A 25,900-nucleotide genomic window follows, 5' to 3' on the forward strand; every position below is an offset into this window, starting at 1 on the left:
ATGCAGCCTATATTTTCTTGCTTTATCAAAGGGATTTGCAAGGATGGAATTTACCCCTCCGGTTGATAGGCCCCTGGTTTAGACCAATCTGTCGTCTTCGCCAGGTAATTCATATTCTTTGGTTGCTTCGATGGATTGAATGCACGACTAACGTAAAAGTATTTCACTAAAGTCAACAGGATTATCAGAAAGCGTTGTAGAGTGGCCAGTGTTGCGTAACACCTCGTAATTCAGTCTTACATACCAAAATTACTTGCTGGCAGGGATGTTAAGCCCACGTTTTGTTTGAAAGTTATTAAATGCGGCTGATCGACTGGACTTAAGTTATCTCCGGCTTTCTGTAGGAGAACATGGAGGTTTATGGGAAGGCAACCATTCGACGCTCAACGCTATGAAAAAACTTTACCAGACCTTCCACTTTCTGCTTTTTAAACTTGTAGTACGGCAATGTCTTGTTCTTTAGCTAAGCCTTAGACCTCTCTCTTGATTTCACACCAACTAGAGGTCTACGTCTTCATTGCACGTTATATTCGTGTTGACTTCAGATCTGTTTACATCAATTTTAAGTCAGATTTATTGACATCATCTTTGGACGTGTGTTGATGACGCTGGATATGTTTTAAAATATTCTTGGTAGTGGGGAGTATTTCTTTGCGATTTGCTATTGCTCTTTTTGATAGAGACTTGGCAGGCAACGGAACCAATTTAGCCTATCCGTGTGGTAAATACGAGTGAAAAATTCTGTTTGTATTTAGTTACTTTGATCGAACACCCAGTGCTGAGGCAGTAGAAGCTGATGTCTCTCAACCTCTCTCTGTCTGAACCTGGCTGACTTTATTTATCCAGTGCTGCCCTGAAATGTTTTGCGACTTTGAAAACTTGACTTAACACACCATCACCACCAAATGTTTACTGTTGTGTTCTGTAGTCGCCTCCGCTATTCAAACGCCATAAATGTTAAATGACTACACACTAACCTTAAACTTTGCGCGTTTTACAAGATTACGCTAGGAGGCTGTTTGCTTTCCACTCCAAGACTCGAAATTCAGCATAGTTTACTTGTTTTCCAGGTTTTCATCTGAGTGGAGTTGTGCACGAGAAAGTAAGCGATTCGAACAAGTAAGTGACGATGATTGTGAGATAACAATTTAAATGAAAATTGACTGACAACTAAAATATCTGTTTTGTATTTCAGTTGCGCATTCAGTTTGTCGACGCGCCCTTATGACGTTGCGGTGACGTTCGATCGCTGCAAAGTGACATCATCGACGTGTAATTGCCGTCATGGTGACGGTATCTTCTTCTGTCGACACATAGTGGCAGTGCTCATATACCGAATGCGATTCCCAGCCAAGGTATGATGTGAGGAACCGGTTCAAATCTCAGTCAAGTTAACAATGTTTGCCTCTAACACTCAACTTTAAAAATCCGTATTCATATAGAAAACACCGTAAAGTTATCATAACACAATTTCCAGGGAAGTGTATTGATAAGGGTGGAGGTTAGGTGCATCAAATCCCCTCTATGAAACTTTTTCTAGTGGCAGAATATTAAAGTTGTACTACCTCTAGACAAAATCAATTGTGTGAAATATTAAAAACTTTGGATGAACCCTACCGGCTTCACATCGAGCTTGAAAAAACGAAAAATAGGGTCATTGCGCATGATAACAGCCAACATTTCAAGATATCTCGAATATGATACCTCTCAAGATTTTACTAAAAAATTGTCATACTACAGAATGCCTTAGTCTACCACATGAAAAAATCCCAAGTTTTAGATCAATATCTCTAAGAGTTTGTCTGTGGCGGCCATTTGAATTCCGAGTACCACCTCGTTTTTGACTTGCGTATCAATTTGTGCCATTTTTAGAGCCCCACAGCTTTTATTGTAAATGTAATGGAAGACAAAAATTGCTGTATTAGTTCATTATAAACTATCCTACATAATTTTATCAATAAAAAACAATACTTCTTGATGCATGGGTGTTAGGTGGGTCATCAAAATCCTAATGTTTTGCCTCGTACAAATGTTTTTTTCTTCAATTTTTGAATGCTTCTGACACCCAAACCAATCAGAATATTTGTCTAAAACATGAATATTTGTAATATTTGGACACTTTGCTGCTGTCAAATTGAGTTTGAGAGTTGTGGTGCCATTAACAGAGGAGGCCCTACGGAGGCCCTACACTACACATAGGAGGCCCTACGGCCTACACTACACATGTGGGTTGATGCACCCTAGTGGAGGTAATTACTTGAGTGTGATTGACATTAACAAGGATGAATGTCATTTCACTTTGGCTTAATTGGGCACAGGTTTAATTTGTATAAATATTGTCTTTCAAGTGAATAAAACCACATGACTACAATATTATCAAAGTAAGCTTTATACTGAAAAGTTTGGGTGTTCATCAGGACAATTATCGTTTCTAGCACTAGTTGCTACGTTCATCTGATGAAATTGAAAGTAAAATTAACAACAAACAAGATGGTTTATTGCTTCACTGACGTTTCGCGCACCATGACAATGCGCATCCTCAGAGCGAATAACATACAAAATAAAATTTCACCAGGTGATATCCTGCAGTGCGATTGAAGGCAAGAAAAAATAAAACACGCAATATTCGAATTCGAATATTTCGAATTTTTATGTCTATTGTGGGAAGTTTTTATGTAATTCAACGTGGAAAGTAACCGCTCACACATCATTGGCCAATTTTTAAAATATTGCGTGTTTTATTTTTTCTTGCCTTCAATCGCACTGCAGGATATAACCTGGTGAAATTTTATTTTGTATGTTATTCGCTCTGAGGATGCGCATTGTCATGGTGCGCGAAACGTCAGTGAAGCAATAAACCATCTTGTTTGTTGTTAATTTTACTTTCAATTTCATCAGATGAACGTAGCAACTAGTGCTAGAAACGAAAGTAAGCTTTAACGCTTCATCTCAAAATGGGATCTCAAAGCTCTTGAAATAGAATCCTAAAATACGTATGGCATCATCTTGTACGTCATGCTACACTTCCTGTTTCTTCTTGAAGAGAACAGTATCGGCATCCTAGTCTCATCATTTGCAACATATAATTCATTGCTACATCACGTATCTTGCTTTTGCCCCAGGTAAAAACTCGCGCTCCCATCTCCGACTCCCTACAGCAACTAAGTCGTGACCAGCTCCAAAAACTGATGCAATATCTTCTTGCTCGCCATGGTCACGTCCTCCCAACTGCACAGGAGATTGCAGATAGATTTTGTGATCCAGGATCTACCATCAACATGCTCCATGGTGCCCCTGATCCAACTGCAGGAGCAGGTAATATGGGACATTTGTTCTTTTTCTTTTGTTGTAAAATTCATCAATTTCTGTCTGTGCAAATCCTACAACTCATGAAACTCCCTGTCCTCGTCTCAGCATGCTGAGCCTTTCAATTGCACATAAGTGTAGGACCAGAATGGCGCTCACTGTACTTCAGCTTTAAACTTTACTGCGTAAGCTCAATGTCAAATGGTGAACGTGGGAGTCTACTAATCAACCGACAAATTAATCATTTTTTACATTTATTCAAAGTCTGTTAACTCTAAGATTAGTGTAAAAAAGCACTGATTCGCTGACTGCAAATGCCCGACCTTCTTGCTTTTTCATGAAATGTTTTATAACTGCAATGCCTAATGGACAGATGTTTGTTTTGAAATGCAAAAAAGATTAACCACTGAAACTATTTGTTATCAACGAATTGATGCGCCGGCTGCATAGCCGTGTAGTGAGAGCCCCATTTCGATTTTCGAAAGGGCGCCGGCTCGACACCGTTCAAAAGCATGTAGCTGTGTCTTTGGCAAGACACTTAAACGCATGTTGTCGATAGCGGAGTGGCGCCCCTTCGACTATTAGCCCTCGATTTCTCATAATTATGTACAGCATTCTTATCTAGAGAGAAATGCCTCCGGCCCTTCTTAGGGTTATGGCCCGCTGAACTGAATTTATGTGATTACCATCTCCAGGGTACCAAGACGACGACAGGTGGAGTCTTAATGAAGGTCACGTGAGCAAACATATACGTGGACTGCTACATGCAAACAAGCATGCGTTACTCCAGCAAATACGTAACATGATGAAAAAAGTAAGCTTCGATATCTTAGTTTCTGGTAATTTTATATTGAATCATTTTTATTTAATTTTATATTTTGTATTTAATCACGGAAACACTTTCTCTCGTGCCCGAGAGAAAGGAATTCATGGTGTCGGGTAGTAGTTCTAAACTTGTTGCCACTGCCATCACTCAGTGTTTTGTTAGGCCTTCGCCATCTTTTTGTATCCTGTTCCAGGCTCGGACGTTCCATATAGCTCACATCTCTCGGTTCGCAAAAAATTGTCATTGTTTATCCGTAGCTAACATAGTTTCAAAGATGAACGATTTAAAATAGATGTCTAACGCTAGCTGGGGTGTTTCCTTTCATCCCACGTTTTGATTGTTTTGAAACATCAGGTTCAGCTTCTGGTTGAAAAGGTTGTTTTCAAAACTATAAAATAAACTCTCAAGCCACTCGTAGAGTTAGTTTAAAGCTTTCAGAAGACTTTTGTTAGGGAGTGTTTTCATTCTACAATCGCTATACTGATCATTAATCTGTACTAGAGTGTTTTACTAGAGAGGTTTCTAGAATTTTGGTTTCCCTTGATAAAAACCCCGATGTCCAGATCATTCATTCAAATGTCGATATACGTCGCAAGACGTTAAATCTGCACAAAAAGTCTAACTGTCTACAAGTGTGTACTGTTTAGTCGCTTTCACCCTCATGCACCTTATCAAAGCAAACAACGCTATATCGTAATTTGACAAGTGTTCAGATTCCTTTCAACAACGATGCGCAGGTTTTAACTTACCTAATTAAAGCCTGCTGGCTGTAAAAACAAAAGTTTAAAGGGGTTTCCCTACGCTTGATCAGTTTTACATCACACTAATGGCTGTTCAAGAGTTAGGTTACCGATCCGGTGGTTGCTAATATAAAGTAACAAACACTATAAAAGCTGCATAGTTTTTCTAAGTTCTTTTCTACAAAACCTATTATCAGTATCAGTTTGTGCTTCTTAATTTCTGGACAGTGTTCCCGTGTCAAAATGTCTGTGTTTTATCAGTGGTATTAGTTGAGCATACAACAAGATATATTTTTATTTGATTTTCGATGTTCTGAGATTACTTCATGACACGCATTTTAACGTTTGTATGACATACCTAAACGTTAAATCGATGTAAAATATGACCAGCAGTCGAAGGTGTAACATGTGAAGGATGGCCATTGGCCATCGCCAGTCTGTGGCTGGAATAGTTTGTTACTACCTTTTCAACTGACGTTGAGGTATCTTTTTTCCATTGCAAGACCGGGCATGTTGCTCATTGAGTGCTGTGGATATTTTTCCAATCAAAACATAATGTTTTTCAAGTTTCTTGGTTTCATAAATAGATCCGACGTCTAGGCGTTTTCTTATTTAAAACTTAAAAAAGTCAGGATTATATTCAAACTGTACATTGCCTCCCCTTCCCTGGACAGGCATATCTCTATTTTTTATCTCAAATTTTATCTTTGCGTATATGTTTCAAAAGCACAAAATTACTCACAATCTCTGAAGTAGTGCATTTAATAACTCTACTCTACAGGCATCAACTTGGCCGTGTACAAAAACACAGGCAACATAACATAGGCTACAACAGCAAAACTAACGCTAACATAGGCTACAACAGCAAAACAAAACTAAGGCTAACTTAACTTTAACGTGCATTCATAGACCTGTCTGTGTCCCAATTAAATAAACGATCAAATTGAAGCACTCTTATGTGGCACAAAAATATATATTAAGCCTAGCTGGATTCTACAACAATTTAAACTGACTTACAGCAATAACCGGGTAACAATTGATGAATATCCTTGTCATCAGATTATTTGAAAATCTCCAGCCTAAATTCACTAAAAGGCCAGACAAAAAGTAGCTCAATCTTTTCAATATAAAGATAGTCCAAAGACTCAGTATTTGTAAATTTGCATTGAAAAAAATCTAGAATGACAACCTATTTACTTATCAAACCAGTAACATTACTTAATCCATGCTACTTCAAACACTATACCCTAAAAAACTTGCACCTTTGAACACTTTTAATATCACAAATATTGATATATTACAATGAAATCATACTCAATGTTCTTACAGAACATCATTAGAATGATATTCTTACTTTATAATGAAGCAGCTACTCAAATTGCAAGCACTGAAGAAAAGCGACTCCCAGGTGGTAACTTCAAACTTAATCCTTGCCGCAAAATATTACAGACCTCATTACCAACAGCACTATTTACATTGCCTGATACATCAACTGCATGAATTGGATGACAAAACTAGAACAGCATAACATGTGTTTTTATATTTGATTGTTGTTGCTCTAATACTGATCATAGATAGTAGGCTAAATAGCTGAGCATATCAACCCCAGGACTAGCAAAGACAAACAGCAGTTTAAACAAAAAACTTTTTTACATAATAGAAAACAGTTAAAACAGAGAGAGACTGTTCACCAGGCATTTTATAATGAAAGTAATTTGCGTTCTTCTGGTGACTATTTACTAGGTTACCTCCTGATGTTAAAGATGATAACTAGCTTTTGTATTTCCGACGTTTCGTCAGTCAGCACGACTGACTTTATCAAGGTGGCTAAAACAGGTTAACACAACCTGTTCAGCAACGATGGCACAACACAAAAACGTACTGATAAAATGAATAAAGTAAGCAGCAAGAATCAGAATTAAAACACGCAACAAGACACCTAGAGGTTAAACTGAATGCAGTGAATGCCTAAAACCAGTAGGCTGCTTTCCAACAGCGTAAATTTATCTATCTATTGGGCCACCGTCAAGAAACATTGAAAAGTCATCAGACAAGACAGAAACCAAGGGAATTGGCAATAACAATGATAGAGAAGACGCACTGAGAATGGAAAAGGTGAAGTTAAAGTTAAAGTAATTTTTTGTACACAGAGGGAAAATTCTGACCATCTTTCTGGTTGAGAGCATGTTGTGCTTTCTGGTTTATGTACCACTTTTCTGTAAATAATCTTTTTGTGTAATCCTTTTCAGTTTTAAGAATGGTAGCGTTGGTCCAAGTAATTTTATGGTCTGAATTTATAGAATGTTTGCAAAGAGCGGAATGCTCCGGACGTTGAAATTTAATAGCTCTTTGGTGCTCGTTGATTCTAGATTTAAGGTCACGTTTTGTCTGTCCAATGTAGATTAAATCACAGTCATGACACGGAACTTGGTAGATCAATCCAGAAACTTCACCTTCTTTCATGGGGTCTTTAGCCGAGGGAAGGTATTTACCTATTGTCAGATAGGGTTTCATCGCAACTTTGATTCCTATGCCATAAAGGATACGCTGAATTTTGTCGGTTACCCCCCTTATGTAAGGAAGACAAGTAAAAGATTTATAAGGAGGAAGCGAAGGTTTCGGTTTGGGTCGCTACAATACTTTAATGCTCAACGGATTTCCACGAAAACTTGCTTGCATACAGCGACCCAAACCGAAACCTTCGCTTCCTCCTTATAAATCTTTTACTTGTCTTCCTTACATAAGGGGGGTAACCGACAAAATTCAGCGTATCCTTTATGGCATAGGAATCAAAGTTGCGATGAAACCCTATCTGACAATAGGTAAATACCTTCCCTCGGCTAAAGACCCCATGAAAGAAGGTGAAGTTTCTGGATTGATCTACCAAGTTCCGTGTCATGACTGTGATTTAATCTACATTGGACAGACAAAACGTGACCTTAAATCTAGAATCAACGAGCACCAAAGAGCTATTAAATTTCAACGTCCGGAGCATTCCGCTCTTTGCAAACATTCTATAAATTCAGACCATAAAATTACTTGGACCAACGCTACCATTCTTAAAACTGAAAAGGATTACACAAAAAGATTATTTACAGAAAAGTGGTACATAAACCAGAAAGCACAACATGCTCTCAACCAGAAAGATGGTCAGAATTTTCCCTCTGTGTACAAAAAATTACTTTAACTTTAACTTCACCTTTTCCATTCTCAGTGCGTCTTCTCTATCATTGTTATTGCCAATTCCCTTGGTTTCTGTCTTGTCTGATGACTTTTCAATGTTTCTTGACGGTGGCCCAATAGATAGATAAATTTACGCTGTTGGAAAGCAGCCTACTGGTTTTAGGCATTCACTGCATTCAGTTTAACCTCTAGGTGTCTTGTTGCGTGTTTTAATTCTGATTCTTGCTGCTTACTTTATTCATTTTATCAGTACGTTTTTGTGTTGTGCCATCGTTGCTGAACAGGTTGTGTTAACCTGTTTTAGCCACCTTGATAAAGTCAGTCGTGCTGACTGACGAAACGTCGGAAATACAAAAGCTAGTTATCATCTTTAACATCAGGAGGTAACCTAGTAAATAGTCACCAGAAGAACGCAAATTACTTTCATTAGAAAACAGTTATATAAACCATAGCCCACAAATTACATGAAACTAAATGCTGGAAAATTTACAAATTATTTTCATTTAATATACTTTTTCACTTTGTGCAGGCTTATGCGGTAGTTAGTTGCCGAGATCAAATGCCCACAAAAGTGGTGTATACTGTATATGTGGCCTCACAACTGTTGATTTTTAGAGTTTATAACAAATGCTTAACTTGTTTGGCCATATTTAAAAATGATAAGCTATCTTTGTAGTATTTTAGTTAAGTTTTAATAATAATAATAATGGTGTTGCAAGCACAGCAGTGCTTTTTCACCTTCATAACTTACGTAGCAATATTAAATAAATAAATAAAAAAACGAAATAGAATACCAGCAAGGCATTTTGTGAACATAGCATAACTCCTGATAAGATTAATTTATCCAATAACTAGATAATTTTGCTCATACAACTACATTAGTACAAGAATCAAGTAGGGTTTCAAAATTCTACCAATGAAGAAATGTAAGCTAGTGTGTATAATACTGTATATATCCTAATGAATATCTGTAATAAGCTTACCTCAGCTCGCCAAATGCATTATTTTACATTTACTTTCTTTAGATAGTGAATCGAAAGTTACATTCTGCCCAAATTTCTATACCACATACAAAAGTTTTCAAAATTGTCGATGCGACATTTACATTCAAAGAAAAGTGTTAATGTATTTCATACAAAATGCAACACTATAAAGTTACTAAACTGGTAAAATGTTGAAAACTCATGGTAAGAATTAACGAAGTGGCTATTTTTACACACTTGTTGCCATGCTTGCTTGTGAAAGGTGTTGCCAGAGTTAGGTTAACTTCTCTCAAATTAGGAAAGAATTCCTTATCTGGCAACGCTATTACGGCTATATTTACACTATTATAGTGTAAATATAACCACAGCCATGAATTAATTGATTCAATTAACTAGATATTTTTGCCCAAATGATTTTTACAAACAACTACATCACAGTAGTAGGATATTAAGGAAAAAACCCAAAAAACTCTCAAAAAGTTACCAGTACCCAGCAAGCCTTTAAATCTTATATATCTAATGCAGCCTATATTTTAGTGAAAATCAGTGATAAACTTACATTTGTTTGCCAACTGTGCTCTGGTACAGTTACTTTTTGCAGTTTTAGAATCGAAACTTATCATTTAAATGCCCAGATTGCAATTGTTTCCAAAATCGATGATAATGCATTTTACATTCATTGAAAAATATCAATGCATCTCATAAATTATAATAATTATATAAAGTCTATAGACTGGTGAGACTTTGAAACATCATGGTAAGATTGATTTGCCCAAATAACTTTACATTTTTGCCCAAATTTGCGACATTTTTTTCTTCAACGGGGAGCGACCGCCCCCCCTGCCCCCCCATCTCCTACGGCTATGACCATCACCATGCATATTCGGTATTGTCCCCACTGGTGGGGGTGACCGATGCCATGCAATCGCATTTGAGCAGAAGCAAGCAATATGATCTGATCACAATACTGCATGTGGGATTAGTAAATTCATCATTTGCTTCAGGTGCGGGAAATGCTAAAAGTTCACGATTGTAATGGACCGAGACTACTGACCTTGATCACTACAGAGCTACTGAAGCACGGCTACCAACTACCTGTCCAACAATGCAGCAAAGCGTTGACGGAGTTGTGGGACGACATAGGTTCGTGTATGCTCTTGGTGTGTTTATTTGTGCCCACCTTGTGGAGCTAATATTATTGTTGTCATGGCTTTTAGTGGTCGTCTGGGGGTTCTTTCAACTGTGCTAGATCTGAGTGGAGTTTAATAAGGATATTTCATTTGTAGTTGCTTTTCGCTGGTAGAAAAGTGGTCGAGTTAGATGCAACTTGTCCCGTTATTTAAGCTATAAGCGATTTATTTCTTCACACACACTGTCACTGAACTAAAGAAATGCACCTGGTCGTTTTCTCATGCGGCTACAGTCAAGAGTTTTGGCACAAATTCAACGAAAGTAACGAGATCACGTGATCCTCTGTCAAAGGATTGTAATCATCCCAGCACTCAGAGGTCGTTCTTTTTACATTGGCGACGTTGAACCGTTGTAAAAAAGAATATTTACCTAAAACACTGATGTTTGTGATTAATGAGAAAACAGTCACGATGGATGTAAAACTAATGTGATGAGGATATCTGCAAACCAGTCCCAGTTAACTCAATCGAATGGTAGAAATTTCTCCCAGCTTTAGAATGGCTAATTTTTGTAAAATAGAAGAGGATTGATACCAGCAAGCAAGGTATGAATGTGTGTGCCCCGCAAACATTGATACAGTGCGCAATGTTTAAGGAAAGCGCAATGATTCAAGGGGATAAAAGTTTCATAAATATTGGTTTTTCAAAATAAGCTTCCTGCTCAAATAGACCGCATTGGTGTTTGCCAGTTAGACACGGATATCGGTTGGGAATATATCAAACAATGAATTATACATTTGAGAAAAAAATCGAACAAATCACGTCTAGAAATTTTGATATACTTAAAGCAAGGAAACATCTAGAGCACACAACACTCCAGGAAGATGCCCTAGGTCACAATGCTAGTGTCTAACACGCTAACGAGCTTGTAGCTTCACCACGAAAGTGTGCTGAGTTTTTCAAAATCCACTTATTTGGCTTCAAAGAGGGCGTATTTTTATTCTTTTAACACTTTTTAACATGTCAAACATAACAAATAGTCCACAGGCTTGGCGTTGTCACCTGCTTCTAATTTCATGCTTGTCATCTTAGTTTTGTGGCATTGCAAGTACCCAATACAGCTCGCTGTAAGTGAAGTTAGCAGCACAATAGTACTCAATACTGTAGTGTCCACTTTACAATCTCATTACTGATGGTTACACAAATCATATCTGCTATGTTTCTACATCCCGATTCAGATCGCAAGCAGTGAATGTGCTCTGATTGCCCATACGTTATGTCACTTGTGTGTGTTGTGACCCATTCAAATATGCTGTCATTCTACTGACAAGAAAAATTCCAACCTATGGACCAATGAAAACAATACGTTGATGTACTTGCTTTTACAACACCTGCTATTGAAAAGTCAATTATTGCTTTATAAATTAATGCAGCAATCATTCAGTGAATCGTACCATGTTTTCCGTTAGGTCTCTTGTGGGTTTGCGTTGTTCTGAATCCGAATGGCAACCAAGAACAATTGAAGATCCTCAATCAACTCCAGGACTGGACCAACGACTCTCGCTGTCCTCCTGAAGATGACGTCAGCGATTTCAACACCCCGATCTCACCAGGTAGCGACGACGCCATGTTTGTTTAAACAATTATGTTGCGTTTGATGAAAGTTGACTGGAGCCAAATTCACTCCTTTTTATTGACCAATACACGGCTTGGTTTCCTGTGCCGGTGTGATGATGTCATAATAAATATTAAGTAATCGTAAAACCGATTGTCACGTCATCATAAAAAGATTGACCGAACATTGTGGCGATTTAGCCGTTTAGTGGACGCAATGATTCTTGTAATTTCCCATTCGAAAAAAATTCTCATCATAAAATATCCCACATCAAAGACCTAATTTCATCATAAGTGGCTTTCTCTCTCCTGACATCTTGTGAAGCTTTCGTGGCTATGATATCGCTCGCTCGTGGGCGAAACATCAATTTTTGAAAGTGTTTTATGATGGGCTGAGTGTCTATCAGTGGCAGAATGGTACCGCCTCGAGTTCATGATTGATAGGGTATCGGTTCGATTTCTTTCCTCTTTGTATTTTATATAAAATTAAATGTTCCAACCAAGGGAAGCGTGGTGTAATGTGTAATCATATATGTCTTAGGACGGACTGTTTTGTCACGGGCAATTGACGCTGGATCAATGAACTGGAACGACCCACACCTTGGAACAATCCTGGGATCTAAGAACGGAAAACCAATTTTTGAACCCTTGCAAAGAAACGCAAAGTTTAATGTTGTGGCTCCACCTGGCGGTCTTGCAAACTTCAACTCAAAAGGGCAACCTTTCTGGCATGGTGAGTGGCATTACAACGTTCAACCTACTTCTAACGGCAACAGACTTAACCTGGCGAAAGCTATACCAGTTCACATTACCATCAGCGTCATTCGAGGTTTGTGTCAGGGGTGGTAAAATTTTACCACAAACGGGCCTACTGGTGACATTTGTGATACACAGGCCATGTTTTCAACGCTATCGGAAGGACTTAGTTGTTGCATTTAGCTTGCCAGAGAGGCTGGGAATTCTTCTTTCGACTATTTGTCGATTGCTGATCATGGTGTTAAATGACTGGTCAACAACAACATCACGGTACCTTTAAGTTAAAACCGCGTTAATAAAGAAGTAAACAGTTTACCTCGTCTACATGAACAATGATTCAACGTTGGAGAACGATTCTAACTAATCAGCTTAGTAAGAAAATGAAATCTGAAAACATGAACGAAATTCCAAGCGGTATAACTCCTGAGCATTCTTCTGGAAGCCCTTCTTGCTTTGTGTGATGGGAATTGTGGTGACTGCTCTAGTACGACACTCGAAAGGGCGCTGGTTCGACACCGCCCAAGAGCATGTTGATTGTTGCTGTGTCTATGGCAGGACACTTAAAGGCATGCCTAAACCTGAAGGTGGACACGAAGATTGACTTCCTTGCCTTCCTGTTCACTTAATCTAAATCTTCAACCACAGTGCGTGAGCCTGGATACGACAGAAAAAAGTGTACTGTGTTTTGTAAAGTTATATATTGTTAATATTGACTACATGAGCTCACAACTCGAAGACGAACACAATTATTTGATTTGAGATTGTGATCGGTGGCGCCATTTTCTTGTAATATCCCAACACAAATCAGTCTTTTTTACATTGATTCAGCGTCTGCGGATGTTAAATCAATGTAAAAAAAAAGGGTTTGATTTTCTGACCTGGGTATGTGTTATTTGACAAATTAGTTTAAGGGCAGGAAAGAAAGATGACCCGCTAATTGTGAAGAATGGTTTGGTTCTAACCTATTCTATCCCATGATTCGTTAATTGTTTAATTAGGCAAACAAAACAGTTGCGCCGTAATTGTAGCTAGCAAGTGGAAAGCGTTCTCTTCAGGTTGTTTGGATTGGGGTGACGCATAATTAGAAAGGATAATGTTGCCAAATGAGGACAATTCACAACTTGTGATAAATGAAATTGGATTTGAATGTAAAACGAGTTTCAATACCAAAGTCTATCTAACGTGGTGTCTGTTTCTTTATTGTAAAATGTAAAAAGACGTAATATTAGTTGGTTTGGTAGGCAGAAATTATGCTTTAGAGGTCGGCTGTGTGGTCGAGAGTGGGGTGAGAGCCTTTGATCATCGCTTAATAGGCCCTCGGTTTAACTCCCATGGAGAGCATATGGACAACACATGATAACATGTTTATAAAAGTTTATAAAAAGCTGGACTTTGAAAATGGCTTCAAAAAGGTAAACAAAGTTGTGTTATTGTTTTAACGACAATGTGGATGTTTTGTTTCAAACAGAGCACACCCCAGTGGCCTGTGTTCGGGTGGAGGCGCTGAAGTCGCATGGTTACTCCATAGAAGCTGTAAAGTTAGCGGTCGCCATTGCTCGGACAATCAAGGCGAAAACCATCGGCCAGTTATTCCGCTTGCATCGCAAGAACTGTTCTGAAGAGCCAGGTAGGAGATGCTTGTTTGTTTTTTGTTCTGATGATGTCTGTTTATAGCCTGATGCAAAGAAATTTATTCTCACACGAGTCAGTTCAATCATATATAGCTAAATATCGATTTCAATCAGCTAAAAGCTAGATCATCTTCAGTTAAGCTTATTCAAATAGAAATTTCTATTTGGTGAGAGCCTTAACTGAAGATGATCTAGCTTTTAGCTGATCGAAATCGATATTTAGCTGTATATGATTGAACTGACTCGTGTGAGAATAAATTTCTTTGCATCACAAGAAATGTAACCGAGTCGTTCATATCAAGCATTGTTGTGGGTTTGACACCTGTCAGAAGATACTTCATTTTCTTAACTGTTTATAGCCTATGTTTTTTAATGATATTGAAAACCGAGTTATGTAAGTTGATAATGCACCTTTCTGTACCTGAAGTCACGTAACTTTTTTAGGCCAGCTTGTTGAATAATTATCGGAAATGTTTGTTTTGTTTGAATTGACTTGGTTTTTATGCAAACTTTTCAAACTCAATTAGGTTTTGCAGATGCGAACGCAACAGAGCGGAACGACAGTATCGGGCTGGTCAGTCATCCGTTGAATCCCGTTCAAATCCTTTTGGAAGCCCTCACTGCTAAATACACTCCGGAACAAGAAGAAATGCTGAAAGTAGAAAACCGTAAGATCCCTACAAGTTGCTGCTTTGTGTCTAGCACGTTCTAGCTGAGGCTTTATAGCCACTGTTTTTTTTTTCTTCTGATTTTATCATATTTACTGCAGTAAGTTGCGCGAGGAAAAACTACAGTACGTCAGTGTATCATTGCCCTTATTACGCTGTTTATCTCATCCATCATGTCCTATTTTTACTGCTTTATGTAATGAAGAAGACAGGTTCAATTATTTTATAGTGGCTTTGCTGGGAGACGAACACAGGCCGACCTGGTCCAGTGATGGTACACACAGTCGGTCACTTATTTGTGTCTCTGATTCGACTGTGCTGTCATAATAATGTACAACACAGTCTTGTTTTGTTGTCTCTCAGCTGTTCCAGTTGATTGTGCATCGTTATCTTTATCTCATTATGACGTGTTTTCACGTAGAATGCACCCGAGCTTCGAGAAGACGCGACGCGTTTGAGATCAGTTTGCTGGCGATCGGTGAGCAGCGACGCATGCCTCATGGCTCCAGAGCTCAGGTATGAAGTGTGAAGAGACAATTGAATGCCTTACATTCGTTTCAAATTTCAAACTTTAAATGACTAGTTTCAATAATTCAAAACAACCTCAGACATTATCAGTTATTTTTCGATGCCCTTGATTTTCGAAAAAACGCCTCAAACTTATTCCATGATGCCCAATCCACTTTCTCCTAACTGGAGGGTGTGAGCAGCAGCCACTGTACTTGCATAAGCATTTCTGTGACGACAGCTTTCCACTGACCTCGGACAATGCAAAACGAAATGTTAATTCTGTAGGCCTATTGTTGAAGTTTCTAATTAGCATTCCCGACGTTCAATCTCCATATGTTCATAACTGGCATTTGGTCAACATTTGGTTCACTTTGATTGTAATTCTGTTCATCACAATGAACACAGAGTACAATAACAAGTGACAGGAAAAATAGAAACGACCAAACATGAACGTTTTGTCCACAAGACTTAATTAGTATATAGAAAAAGTAGATGCTGCCGCAACATTTAATGTGTCTCATGATAATCTTTTAGGAAAAATTAGTAGCCTGTGAGAAGCATCTGATTGAAAAAATAGAAAAAATAACTTTGGATGACATCCTGACTCGTTCGCTGTGCAAAATTACCGCCTTGTTGCTAGAAGGTAAGCCAAGTGTTGCGGTGCCGAAATATTTGTGCTTCGACTTTCATAAAAAGCAATAATGATCAACGGTGTTTTAGTAATTTCTTAATTTTGGTTTTTTATTTCGTTGAACCAGCATAAAATACTGTACATACTTTTGGCATTACAGCAAACGCAGTTGCTATTCACAAAAACGTTAATAGGCTGTGTCACCCGTATTGCGATCATCAGAAGGTTCTTATTGAAATAGAATCTTGTAAATAGAATTTTGGCATTGTCAAGGTCATTTGTTGCTATCACCGCAATTATAGATCAATATGAACGGTATTTCTATCAATTGTAAATGCAATTACTTCAGTCGCTTACATTTAACATTTCTAATTTCATATTTAGTCGTTCAAAAAAAATATATATAGATTTTCAATCATTTTTTGTCAAATACGCTTTCAATTATGAAATGTATTTTTCGTGTTAAAATATGTCACGTAGGCCTACTACAATTAAGTCACGTCTTTCAACTGATTTAAAAGAAACCTTTTGTAAAGGTCAAATTTAGGTCATGCTTGGGTTCCAATGTTGTAGTTTTAAAATTGAATTCATATTTTATGATGTCATGATACTGAGCTTCTTTTCAGGTGGTTGGAGGAGCGGTTTGGGAGTGCATGTAGACCGAGACTCCCTCCCCATGCATGCATTTGCTCACTACCTGTTCAGTGCAATTTTAGCTCATGATCAGAAATTGGCTTTCAGGTTGATAAAACTAGGCTACTGAAAACTATATCTTATTTGTACGACTGTAAAATAAAAAGCAGTGTATGGGCAGCTTATGTGTTTTATCTCTGCAATATAGCTAACTCGACTTAATAAAGCATTGCCACTGCTTGATCCTAATCGTTGTTAGTTTTTACAAACGAATGCGTTGTGTGCTCTGTAACTGAAGTACGCTGTTGTGTTTGAATCTTTGCCGACGCAACTTCCTTTATCTCGTGCTTTGTTCACCCTTTCTTTCGTTTTTTTTTTCACCCAGGGTTGGATTACGTGCCATGCGCATGCGCGTCCTTGACGTGCACGACGACGTCACTTCCGATGTCGTCATGGACCAGGCAAGCAGTAACGATGATAATGCGGTACCCCCCCAACAGGATGATCAGGACCCCCCGGTGAACGATGCGCCCCCTGATGAACATGATACTGAACCCCACCCATTGCATTTTACCTACCCTTCGTCGTGGACCGTGATGGGGGACTTAGAAGCCAAGCAATACGATCTAGCTTCGGCCATGCTTCACGCTGCTAAAGGTACCCCTTGCCACCAACTTACACAATGATTGTACTTACACAATGATTGTCCTTACTAAGTCCAGGTCTTCCTAATTACACTACAATATACAATATGTGATGGAGTCGGATGTGTTGCTTATGCACACTTACGTGTTTTCATGTAAAGCTCAGGTCCTACTCCAAATCATCTACCTCAAGCTTTCTATTAGGCCTTATGCCGCATCTGCAGACGAGAGCGTAATCTCCAACATTTACAGACATGACAAAGTAGAATAAAGTCATCCTGTCAATCTCAGTGATCGGCCCTCGTTAGTGGTGCCTCCAGGAATGACCTACCAGAGACTCTCAGTTCGGGGATAATGATTCCAACAACCTACTAGTGATGACTGAGTAGAGTATCATCAAGATTGCCCACTGAAAAATTCATCCAGTTATTTAATTTTGTAGCACCAGTGTTTACCCAACGCTATATAAAGTAAAACCCGCAAAAAATATCACGTCTTGCTTCGCTAGAACGTGGCAATTCGAATTTCTAAAAGGAGGTAGCATTGAAACATTTTATACTTCTCTGGCTTTATTCAATTTTATCATATGAGCACTACTAGAAAAATAGCCTACAGCAAGGTTCCCAACGGAATTGACTTGCAAAAAATACACTTTTGTGCAAACCAAACTCTCTAACGTTCAGCTTCAATTACGCAGGAGATGTCATGTTGCTGCGTTCGATTGTGGAGAGCATTCAAAAGCACATTAGGAATGCAACCCACGTGTTTCAGCTGTCACATGACGCTTTCGAAATTGCTACTGCCAGCCAATCAGCAGCAACGGCAGCCGACTCGACAATGTTGAATGTTGCCTTACAACTTGCCATGAAGGTAAGTACAACCTACAACTTGCATCATAATCCTTCCCAACAGAGCCGGACTAACTTCGCTACAATCTATGGTGACCCACCATCAAGTGTTTGTACGAACCTGCTTTGGCGGAATTCAAATCACTTTAAAAGTCATTTGTAATGTGACTAGGTTGTCTTACATTGATCTGCATTGATAATACGCCCGCTGCGCCAATGAGTATTCAGTCCAGTTCTGATAGCCGTGTAGTCAGGCCCGGATTTAGGGGAGAGGCAGAGGGTGCAGGTGCCCCGGGCTCCCTGACGTGGAAAAATGTGATTTTGTGTTATTTTTTTTTCAGCCTTTGAAGTTTCTTCAAAATGTCGTACAGTGCTGGATTACTGCTACTGTAGACGTAGAGGTGGTTTTTCGCGCTTCAGCGCGAATTTTTTTTTGCACGTGAGCCTCCCATCAGCTAAATCCGGCCCTGCGTGTAGTGTATAATTACTTTCTTCTACTAATGAATGCTTACATGTAAATTGCTGTTCCTTTTTCCGGAATGAACCGTTTAATCGGATTTGATAAACCAACAACAGGTTCTCCAAATGACACTCCAAGGCCCAACATGGCGGCGTTCGGAGATGGTTGGATGGCTTGTCACTTGTGCTTCGGAGATAGGGCTTTGCGCTCTTGTGTCAATTATCAAGGTAAGTGGGACACATAGCCTTGCATAGCTGTTGGTATCAAGCTGGTGACAGTTGCTTTTTTACCGCTTACTTGTTACTTTAATTACTGTATGAATACGATAAGAAGAAGTGCACAACTGTACAATGCACATGATAAAAAAATGCAAAAAAAAGTGTTATGATTTCTAATTGAAAACCGAACAGATTGTTTGATTGTTTTAAGACTAAACCATCTCAGTCTTTCCATGCAGACTTGGTACACTCTGTTTACACCAGTGGAGGCATGCACAATGGTGGCAGGTTTCGTGATATCTCCGAACACCGCCATGAAGCTAAGTCTAGATCCGCGACAGAGGGACGAACTTTATCAAACTGTTTGTCAAATGGCGGTCCAGTGTGCTGTGAAAGGTAGGCGCTTGATGTTTTTGTATGCGCTTTTAGAAAGATTTAGACAAAGACAGACCGCTGCAGCATGTGAATAGCTCAGTAATTTTTTTAGACAACTAAATTATTGTTTTCGTCTTCTCCAAAGGATAAAGGAGCAAATAGTTTACGGTTTGCAACACTTGTTGAATTATTATGAATGCAATTTTTGAATTCTGAACCCTATTATATTTTCATGCAAAGTTTCATTCATATTATATTTTCATAAAAGACTTTTTTATTTCATATTTTGAATAACGAAAACTTGTCAGAAGATATATCAAGTTGTGAAGTGCTCATATTAAGTTAACAACTTAACATAGTTAACTTTTAGGTCTTGACTCATCAAATTATCATTACTAACCTCAACAGATCCGCAATCATGCGCTTTATGCACTTTGACTTTGTGCGAGACTTTCAGTACGGCCTTCAATGACGTATATCACGTGATCCTGGACGCGTCCAGTAAGAAACGAATTGACTCCTCCCAGTTGTATGCAACTGCCAGGTAGGTGGTATGAGAGTTAGGAAAAATCACCTTATTAATGTGCCTGCTTCGACAAGGACGCTGTTTGCCAAGCAGCTATTACAAGTTAACATTTCTTTTTGGTGTGCTGCGTTTTCACATTATTTGTGATCCACATCCCACTCGGTCACCTGTATGAAGGCTACTCGTCCTTGGCATGACGTCAATACTGCAGCCTGTGGGAAAGGTTCCGTTATGAACACTCTGAAGTTATGGGGAATATGGAATTACCCCTAGGTTTCTATTATTTCCAAGTCTACCCTGGACTGTAGCAGTAGCACCTGTCTGGCCCCAGCTATGGGTCAGATAGCACTATTATTAGGCTTGTCGCATATTCATGCGAAGTAGTTGAAGTAAAAATCTGTACTATCGAACGCTCCGTCTTTCCTTGGCTTTGATTTCGTTTGCACCGAAGTGAGTGTTGTTATGAAACAAATTTTGAAGTCAAACCTGTACGATATTTCAACATCATCGGATGCAAATAAAGGTTGTCGGATGGATAAATAACTTTCACCCTGCTCTGCGATCTAAGAGTGCATGGCCTCATAGCATTCGTTCAACTTTCGACGTATGCAGTTGAGTATCCCAAATCGAAAAGAACGCTTGCATGTTGGCGGCACCTAGTGCATGATATAATTTCAAGCAACAAGATAAAAATTAGAGAAAATTTTTTGTGGACTTTATTTCACATAACCGCGAAAGAACAAGCTTCCAAAAAAGCTTCCTCAGTGTGTAAAAAATATCTTCACAGTACAATTCTTCAATTTACTGACGTAGTTGAACAATCTTTTCAACTAAAAACAACAATGTTGCCAGGTACCTTGACCAACGCGGGTCCCATGATCGGGCCTTTTCCATCGCCTTTAATGCCACTCAGCGCCTTCGAGTTCCATTCAACCATGACGGGCACCCTGCTGCTACTGACCTTTTGTGGACAACGCAGCTTGCGCAATCTCTAGGTGATTGTTTAGTTTTGGTAAGGTTGATAATTATTGACATGTAACATGTTCAGCAACAACCTAGCAGCTAATTCAATTACTTTTTCTGTTAAAAGATTGCACTAAAGATAATTTGATTCCGTACCGCAAATGTAAAACAGGTGTTGCGAAAAATACTTCGAGTCTTTGACTACACTGGACACGGGGACTTGTGTGTGGAGGACTGGTTTAAATTACACTTCTAGTTTTGTGATTTATTTTTGTGTGTGTTCGTTTCCCCTATGTATCAACATGCAATCTTTATCCAGGAATGCAAGAATTGAAAGATTTAATTTTGGTAATAGTGGACAAAGTACGTTGTGCCTCTGTGCTCTCCGATGTCTTGAGAACTTGCACCTCAAGCATCAGTGGTCGGATGTGTGTCGGTAAGTGCATAATGAAAGCTACTATCTCAGTCAGCAAAATCCGTCATTTTTACGCTGATTCAACGTCTGCAGACGTTCAATCAATGTAAAAATGACGGATTTTGCTGTCTGGTTAGCAAAGTTTCTTAATGGGCTTCATTCCTATTTTCACCCGAACAGCAAATGAGGATAGCTTTCCACACTTGAAAGTTCCACGCTTCGGCGCTGCTTGCGAACAAAGATCTCTCTTTGTGTCGTTTCAACGTAGTGCGATGTTGACGTTTGCGAAAGTGAATGAATTTTAATAATTCATCTTTTTTCACCAGCAGGAAACTATGGCAACCGTGGTTTGCGCGCCGATCGACCCCCTTTACGCCCTCTGCTGGACGCTTCGATTGCCGCCTACGTGAGCACGATTCATAGCAAGTTGAGCCACATCAGTCCGAGACATTACACCGAGTTTATTGATTTTCTATGCAAGGTAAAGGTTGTTGTAAGCCTTTGCGTGATCGAAACGCTTCCAGCGATAAAGAATGGTTTTAAACTAAGATAAAATTATTTTACTGTTATTTTCACAATTTTAATCGGAAAAATCTTGTTTTCCAGGCAAGAGACACGTTCCTCATGGCACCTGACGGCCACGTGCAATTTTCAAGGCTGTTGGCGAATTTAAAAACGATTTACAAAGGAAAGAAAAAGTTACTCAATTTAGTTGCTTCGCGTTTTGGTTAAAGTAGCCTATGACTAGTTAATATTCAGATTATTTAAACGGGTACTTGGACGTAAAATTTGCGTGAGTTTTGAGCAAGATGCGGCCAATAAAGTTTGATGTTAAATGTAAACAATTTGTTTAACGTTAAAGAAGTAAAATATATTATATTTTGTCTGCAAAGATTTATCTTTTGTCATAATTTTGCATTTGGCCTACGTTGAATAGATTTTTGAAGACGTCATATCAATTGGGGTTGTTTGAAACGATTGTTTTCATCGAAATAAAACGAAACTTTTCTCTAACAAACGAGATTCGAGATAAACCAAAATTATTTATGAGAAAATTAATTCCTAATCAAGATAAAGCAATTTTGTTACGTATTCTTGTTTTGAACACTTGTAAAATCTAACTGAGAAATTGGTAATCCTTAAAATACCTTTGCTTGAAGTAATCCGGTTTCAACTGGAATGCGCCTGTTGCATTTGGAGATTTCAAGTTTTGAGTTGACGTCATCAAGAAACTTCTTTGCAAACATAACAAATCCAAGAGAAGCAATTTTGTGTAGGCACAAATATTTTTAGTTTCGAGCCGCGCCAATGCTCATGTAGCCTACAAGCTGTAAATCTTCCGCATGAAAAAGTTCCAATTGAAGATATTTGAAAATGTAAACTTCAGAAAAGATTTTTCATTGATGCAATGCAGTTGTTTTTACCGTTGAGCCAAAATGACAAATGAATTCAGACTTCTGTGCAATTTCGATAAAACGTCATGTCATAAACTATAACAGGGTGGGCCAAAAGTAGGCTTACAGTTATAAAAAGTAGGGTTTGGGTCTAAAAGTAAATTTATTGTTTTCATGTGGGTACTTTTAAATTTCAAGAATGCTCGTTATATCTTACACAAAAACTGTTTAATCCCATGAAGTGTACCGCAGGTCAATTTACAGCATACAAAAAAGTTTAATAACTGTAAGCCTACTTTTGGCCCACCCTGTATAACCATATTGCTTTTAACATTAAGCGACATTTATGTATGGAACCTGATCTTCGATAGTACAAACACTTCTTCAAACAATGTTCTTTGATCCGTTTTGTTATGTAGTGTTTTTGTGCATTCGTCTTCTTCAATCGTATTTTTTAATGAATAGCTTACGCATTGAAACGTCATACAGTCACTTACAATGCATGAATTTGAAAACAATAAGCCCGCCATCTCACGTCTAGTGAAGGCAATGAATGAATTTGCAAACCAAGGTATTATAGAGTTAACGTTTGTACAGTTCAAGCAACTTGTCGGCTGCATTGGCGAGTGGTGGGAGCTCTGGATCGACGATCGAAAGGGCGCCGGTTCGACACCGCTCGAGATCTCGCAGCTGTACTGTAAGCAAGATACTAGTTTGAAGGTAGACTCTTTTATCTTTTGGTCTACTTATTCTAAATCTTCAACAGCTGGGTGTAAGTCTGGATATGACAAAGAATGCGTTGAGTCAATGTAAAAGTAATACTGTTATTTTGGAGGAATTATGAAGTTTTTCAAGTAACATCGTAAAAACGACGTTTTTCTGCTACGGCGTTCTAGTCTTGTTCTATATAAATGCTTATGTTACCTCTGCTCTGGTCATTCTCTGGAGAGTAGATCATGACACCGTTGCAACAACGTCATGTGACTGCGTGCAACTAAATAATGAATTTTTTTTACCCGTCCAACAGTTTAGTGGTGCTGTGAAAATGTTACAATACTAAATGTATTTTTACCCACGCATTGCTTTGGATTCTAACTCAAGGCCGATCAGGTTTTAGATTGTGTTAGTTTTTGCTTTGATGTTTTTCCTTCAATTCTTCCAAGCTTTCACCCCCTTTCTTCATTGTCTTGTTTAGTTAACTTTCTTTCAACCCCCCCTTTTACCAAACACAAAAGATTGCTGCATTTGGGGGTCACTGTGTTTTTGTTGTGGTTAATACGCTGCGTCAATACATTTTCGTCTATGGACGTCGGAGAGAATTTTTCTGTTTTGTGTCATTAATGCAGACGCTGGTTTGTGAGAATGATTACATGTACAGTCAGGGCCGGATTTAGCTGATGGGGGGCCCGGGGCACTTTTAGATCGGGGGGCCCGGAGCAACTGCCCCCTATGCCCCCCTAAATCCGGGCCTGTGTACAGTATAGGAAGATGAGATCAGAAGTAAGCTACATCCGGGAGTTCTTACGAGTAAATCACTGATTACGGGGTGTAACCTCCCCACAAACAGACAAGAGTTAAGCTCTTTGTAACTTGCATGTGTTCTAGAATTATCAGTTAATCTAGCACAGTGGTTCTTAACCAGGGAGCGAGAGCATTCCAAAGACATTTAATCTTTTTACAGTGATTTCAATGTCTTAAACCATGGGTCACCAACCTTTTTTGCATGCGGGCCACTCTGGCACTTAGGAGAGCTGTGGCGGGCCGCACTAATAAAATTTTAGGTAGGTTGACTCTTATGCTAGAAAAGAACGCATTTCGTACCCAGTATCCAGCGTTACATGTTGTTAATATTTATCTTAGAATACCGCAGCAAAAAATTAGTGGAACAAAGCTACTGCAAGGCCAAGCTCCTTTAACAACACTTTTGACTTCTTTAACAATGCCTAATAAACGAGGCCACTTGTTTTGCGCACTTATAGCGAGGCGAGCGGTTTCATCAGAATATTCATCGCCAAGCAAGAGTATGGTGTTGTTACTTCGCTTCACTAAAGATATCTTGCCATTAACAATTTCAGTAAACATGGACCAGTGCCGGTCTTAGGGTTTTTCGGGCCCTGTGCGGAATATGCTTTTGCGGGCCCCAATGACAATAATCCAATTCAGTGGCGTAGCTAGGTACTTTGAAAGGGGAGGGGCGGCGGTGGCGGCGTGATCGCTAAAGACGACAACCAGCGGCGGGGGGTCTGGGGGGCCTCCCCCAGAAAATTTTGAAAAATGACTTTAAATTTGGGACATTCTGAGAGCATGTTCAACAAAAATTTAGGTATGAATATTACTGTGAAATGGTGCTGTCCGGTGGCATAGCAAAAGGATAAGATCATGCTTTCTTTGGCATTTTTCGGAAATAAAGCTATGTTTCTACAGTATGTTGAGTCTGGATGCAACCTATTTCGTCCCCTGAAATCGTGTAGCAAAATTAAATTTCGACTTTTTTCGTTCCCTGAAAAGATCGAGAAATTTTGAAATGTTTGCGGCAACTCCGATCAGCGATTTCGGCTATGTCGTTTTTTTTTCTCGATCTTTTCAGGGTACGAAATATTCAGGCGACGAAATAGGTTGAATTCGTTGAGTCTCTATGTTTTCTTGTTGCGAATTCCTTTGCTGAATTCACTTGTTGAATTTTTCCTTTGAAAATGACAAAATTACTGCATTTTCTGAGTAAATTGCGGGCCCCCTAATTTGCGGGCCCTGTGCGATCGCACGGTTTGCACATCCCAAAGACCGGCACTGGTTTGACACGTCGCAATACAGGCAACAATAGTGACCTGCAAACATATCAGCGAAAAATAGGCTCCAATAACAGGGAGAAAAAAATCAGGCACCATGAAACAAACGCTTGTGGAAATCACTCACTGTACATCACTGATTGAATCTTTATCCTCGGACTGGGAAAGCATCTTGCAGAGCTTAATCCTGGCAGTTTCGCATACTTGTAGAGGCTTTGAATCACTGACGCAGGTCCGGTCACCGAGATTGACAGAGTGAAGTTTCCGATTGTTGAAGTCTTGTTGGTGGGGAACTATTCCATCCATTAGATGCCGCTGAATGGAAAGCAGTCCTTAACGTGCGTTGCTCAAGCGCACACCCCGAGAGTCGAACTCTAAAAAAGCAATGAGTTGGTTTTTCACCATTTTTGTGAGAGTCTATAAAACCGTCTTTCCTTGATTATTAGACAAATGTCACTTGCGGTGCTTATTAGCATAGCAAGAATTGTTGATTAACAACATTTTGCAGTACTAAGCTAAATAGTTTCATCATTATGTGTTTATCTATATAAACAAACAGTATCTCATAACATACACAGCAATAGTCCTGTGTTTAGTGTATTTCTGGATGCATCCAAAGCATTTGATAGAGTTAATCACAATATCTTATTTAACAAGTTA

General features: G+C 38.9%; 1 protein-coding gene across 3 annotated transcripts in view; it reads left to right on the forward strand.

Annotated features, from left to right (window-relative positions):
- Positions 1-23,767, forward strand: part of LOC145778267 (zinc finger SWIM domain-containing protein 5-like) — a 35,760-nt gene extending 11,993 nt beyond the window's left edge. Inside the window, exons 2-22 of one of the 3 annotated variants that reach the window (XM_082589725.1) lie at positions 1,071-1,119; positions 1,196-1,355; positions 3,123-3,315; positions 4,002-4,120; positions 10,043-10,181; positions 11,638-11,781; positions 12,324-12,515; positions 14,007-14,165; positions 14,697-14,837; positions 15,259-15,353; positions 15,882-15,990; positions 16,605-16,719; positions 16,997-17,268; positions 17,953-18,125; positions 18,680-18,790; positions 19,021-19,177; positions 19,565-19,700; positions 20,535-20,677; positions 20,965-21,081; positions 21,387-21,541; positions 21,667-23,767. In XM_082589725.1, the coding sequence (XP_082445851.1) occupies positions 1,071-1,119; positions 1,196-1,355; positions 3,123-3,315; positions 4,002-4,120; positions 10,043-10,181; positions 11,638-11,781; positions 12,324-12,515; positions 14,007-14,165; positions 14,697-14,837; positions 15,259-15,353; positions 15,882-15,990; positions 16,605-16,719; positions 16,997-17,268; positions 17,953-18,125; positions 18,680-18,790; positions 19,021-19,177; positions 19,565-19,700; positions 20,535-20,677; positions 20,965-21,081; positions 21,387-21,541; positions 21,667-21,792 (3,005 nt within the window). In that variant the 3' untranslated portion in view covers positions 21,793-23,767. The remainder of the gene's footprint in view (positions 1-1,070; positions 1,120-1,195; positions 1,356-3,122; positions 3,316-4,001; positions 4,121-10,042; positions 10,182-11,637; positions 11,782-12,323; positions 12,516-14,006; positions 14,166-14,696; positions 14,838-15,258; positions 15,354-15,881; positions 15,991-16,604; positions 16,720-16,996; positions 17,269-17,952; positions 18,126-18,679; positions 18,791-19,020; positions 19,178-19,564; positions 19,701-20,534; positions 20,678-20,964; positions 21,082-21,386; positions 21,542-21,666) is intronic. The other 2 variants (XM_082589726.1, XM_082589727.1) reach the window with 2 other exon arrangements.
- Positions 23,768-25,900: the final 2,133 nt, after the last annotated feature.

Source organism: Aplidium turbinatum, chromosome 10 (assembly GCF_918807975.1).
Source record: "Aplidium turbinatum chromosome 10, kaAplTurb1.1, whole genome shotgun sequence".
Classification (NCBI taxonomy): domain Eukaryota; kingdom Metazoa; phylum Chordata; class Ascidiacea; order Aplousobranchia; family Polyclinidae; genus Aplidium; species Aplidium turbinatum.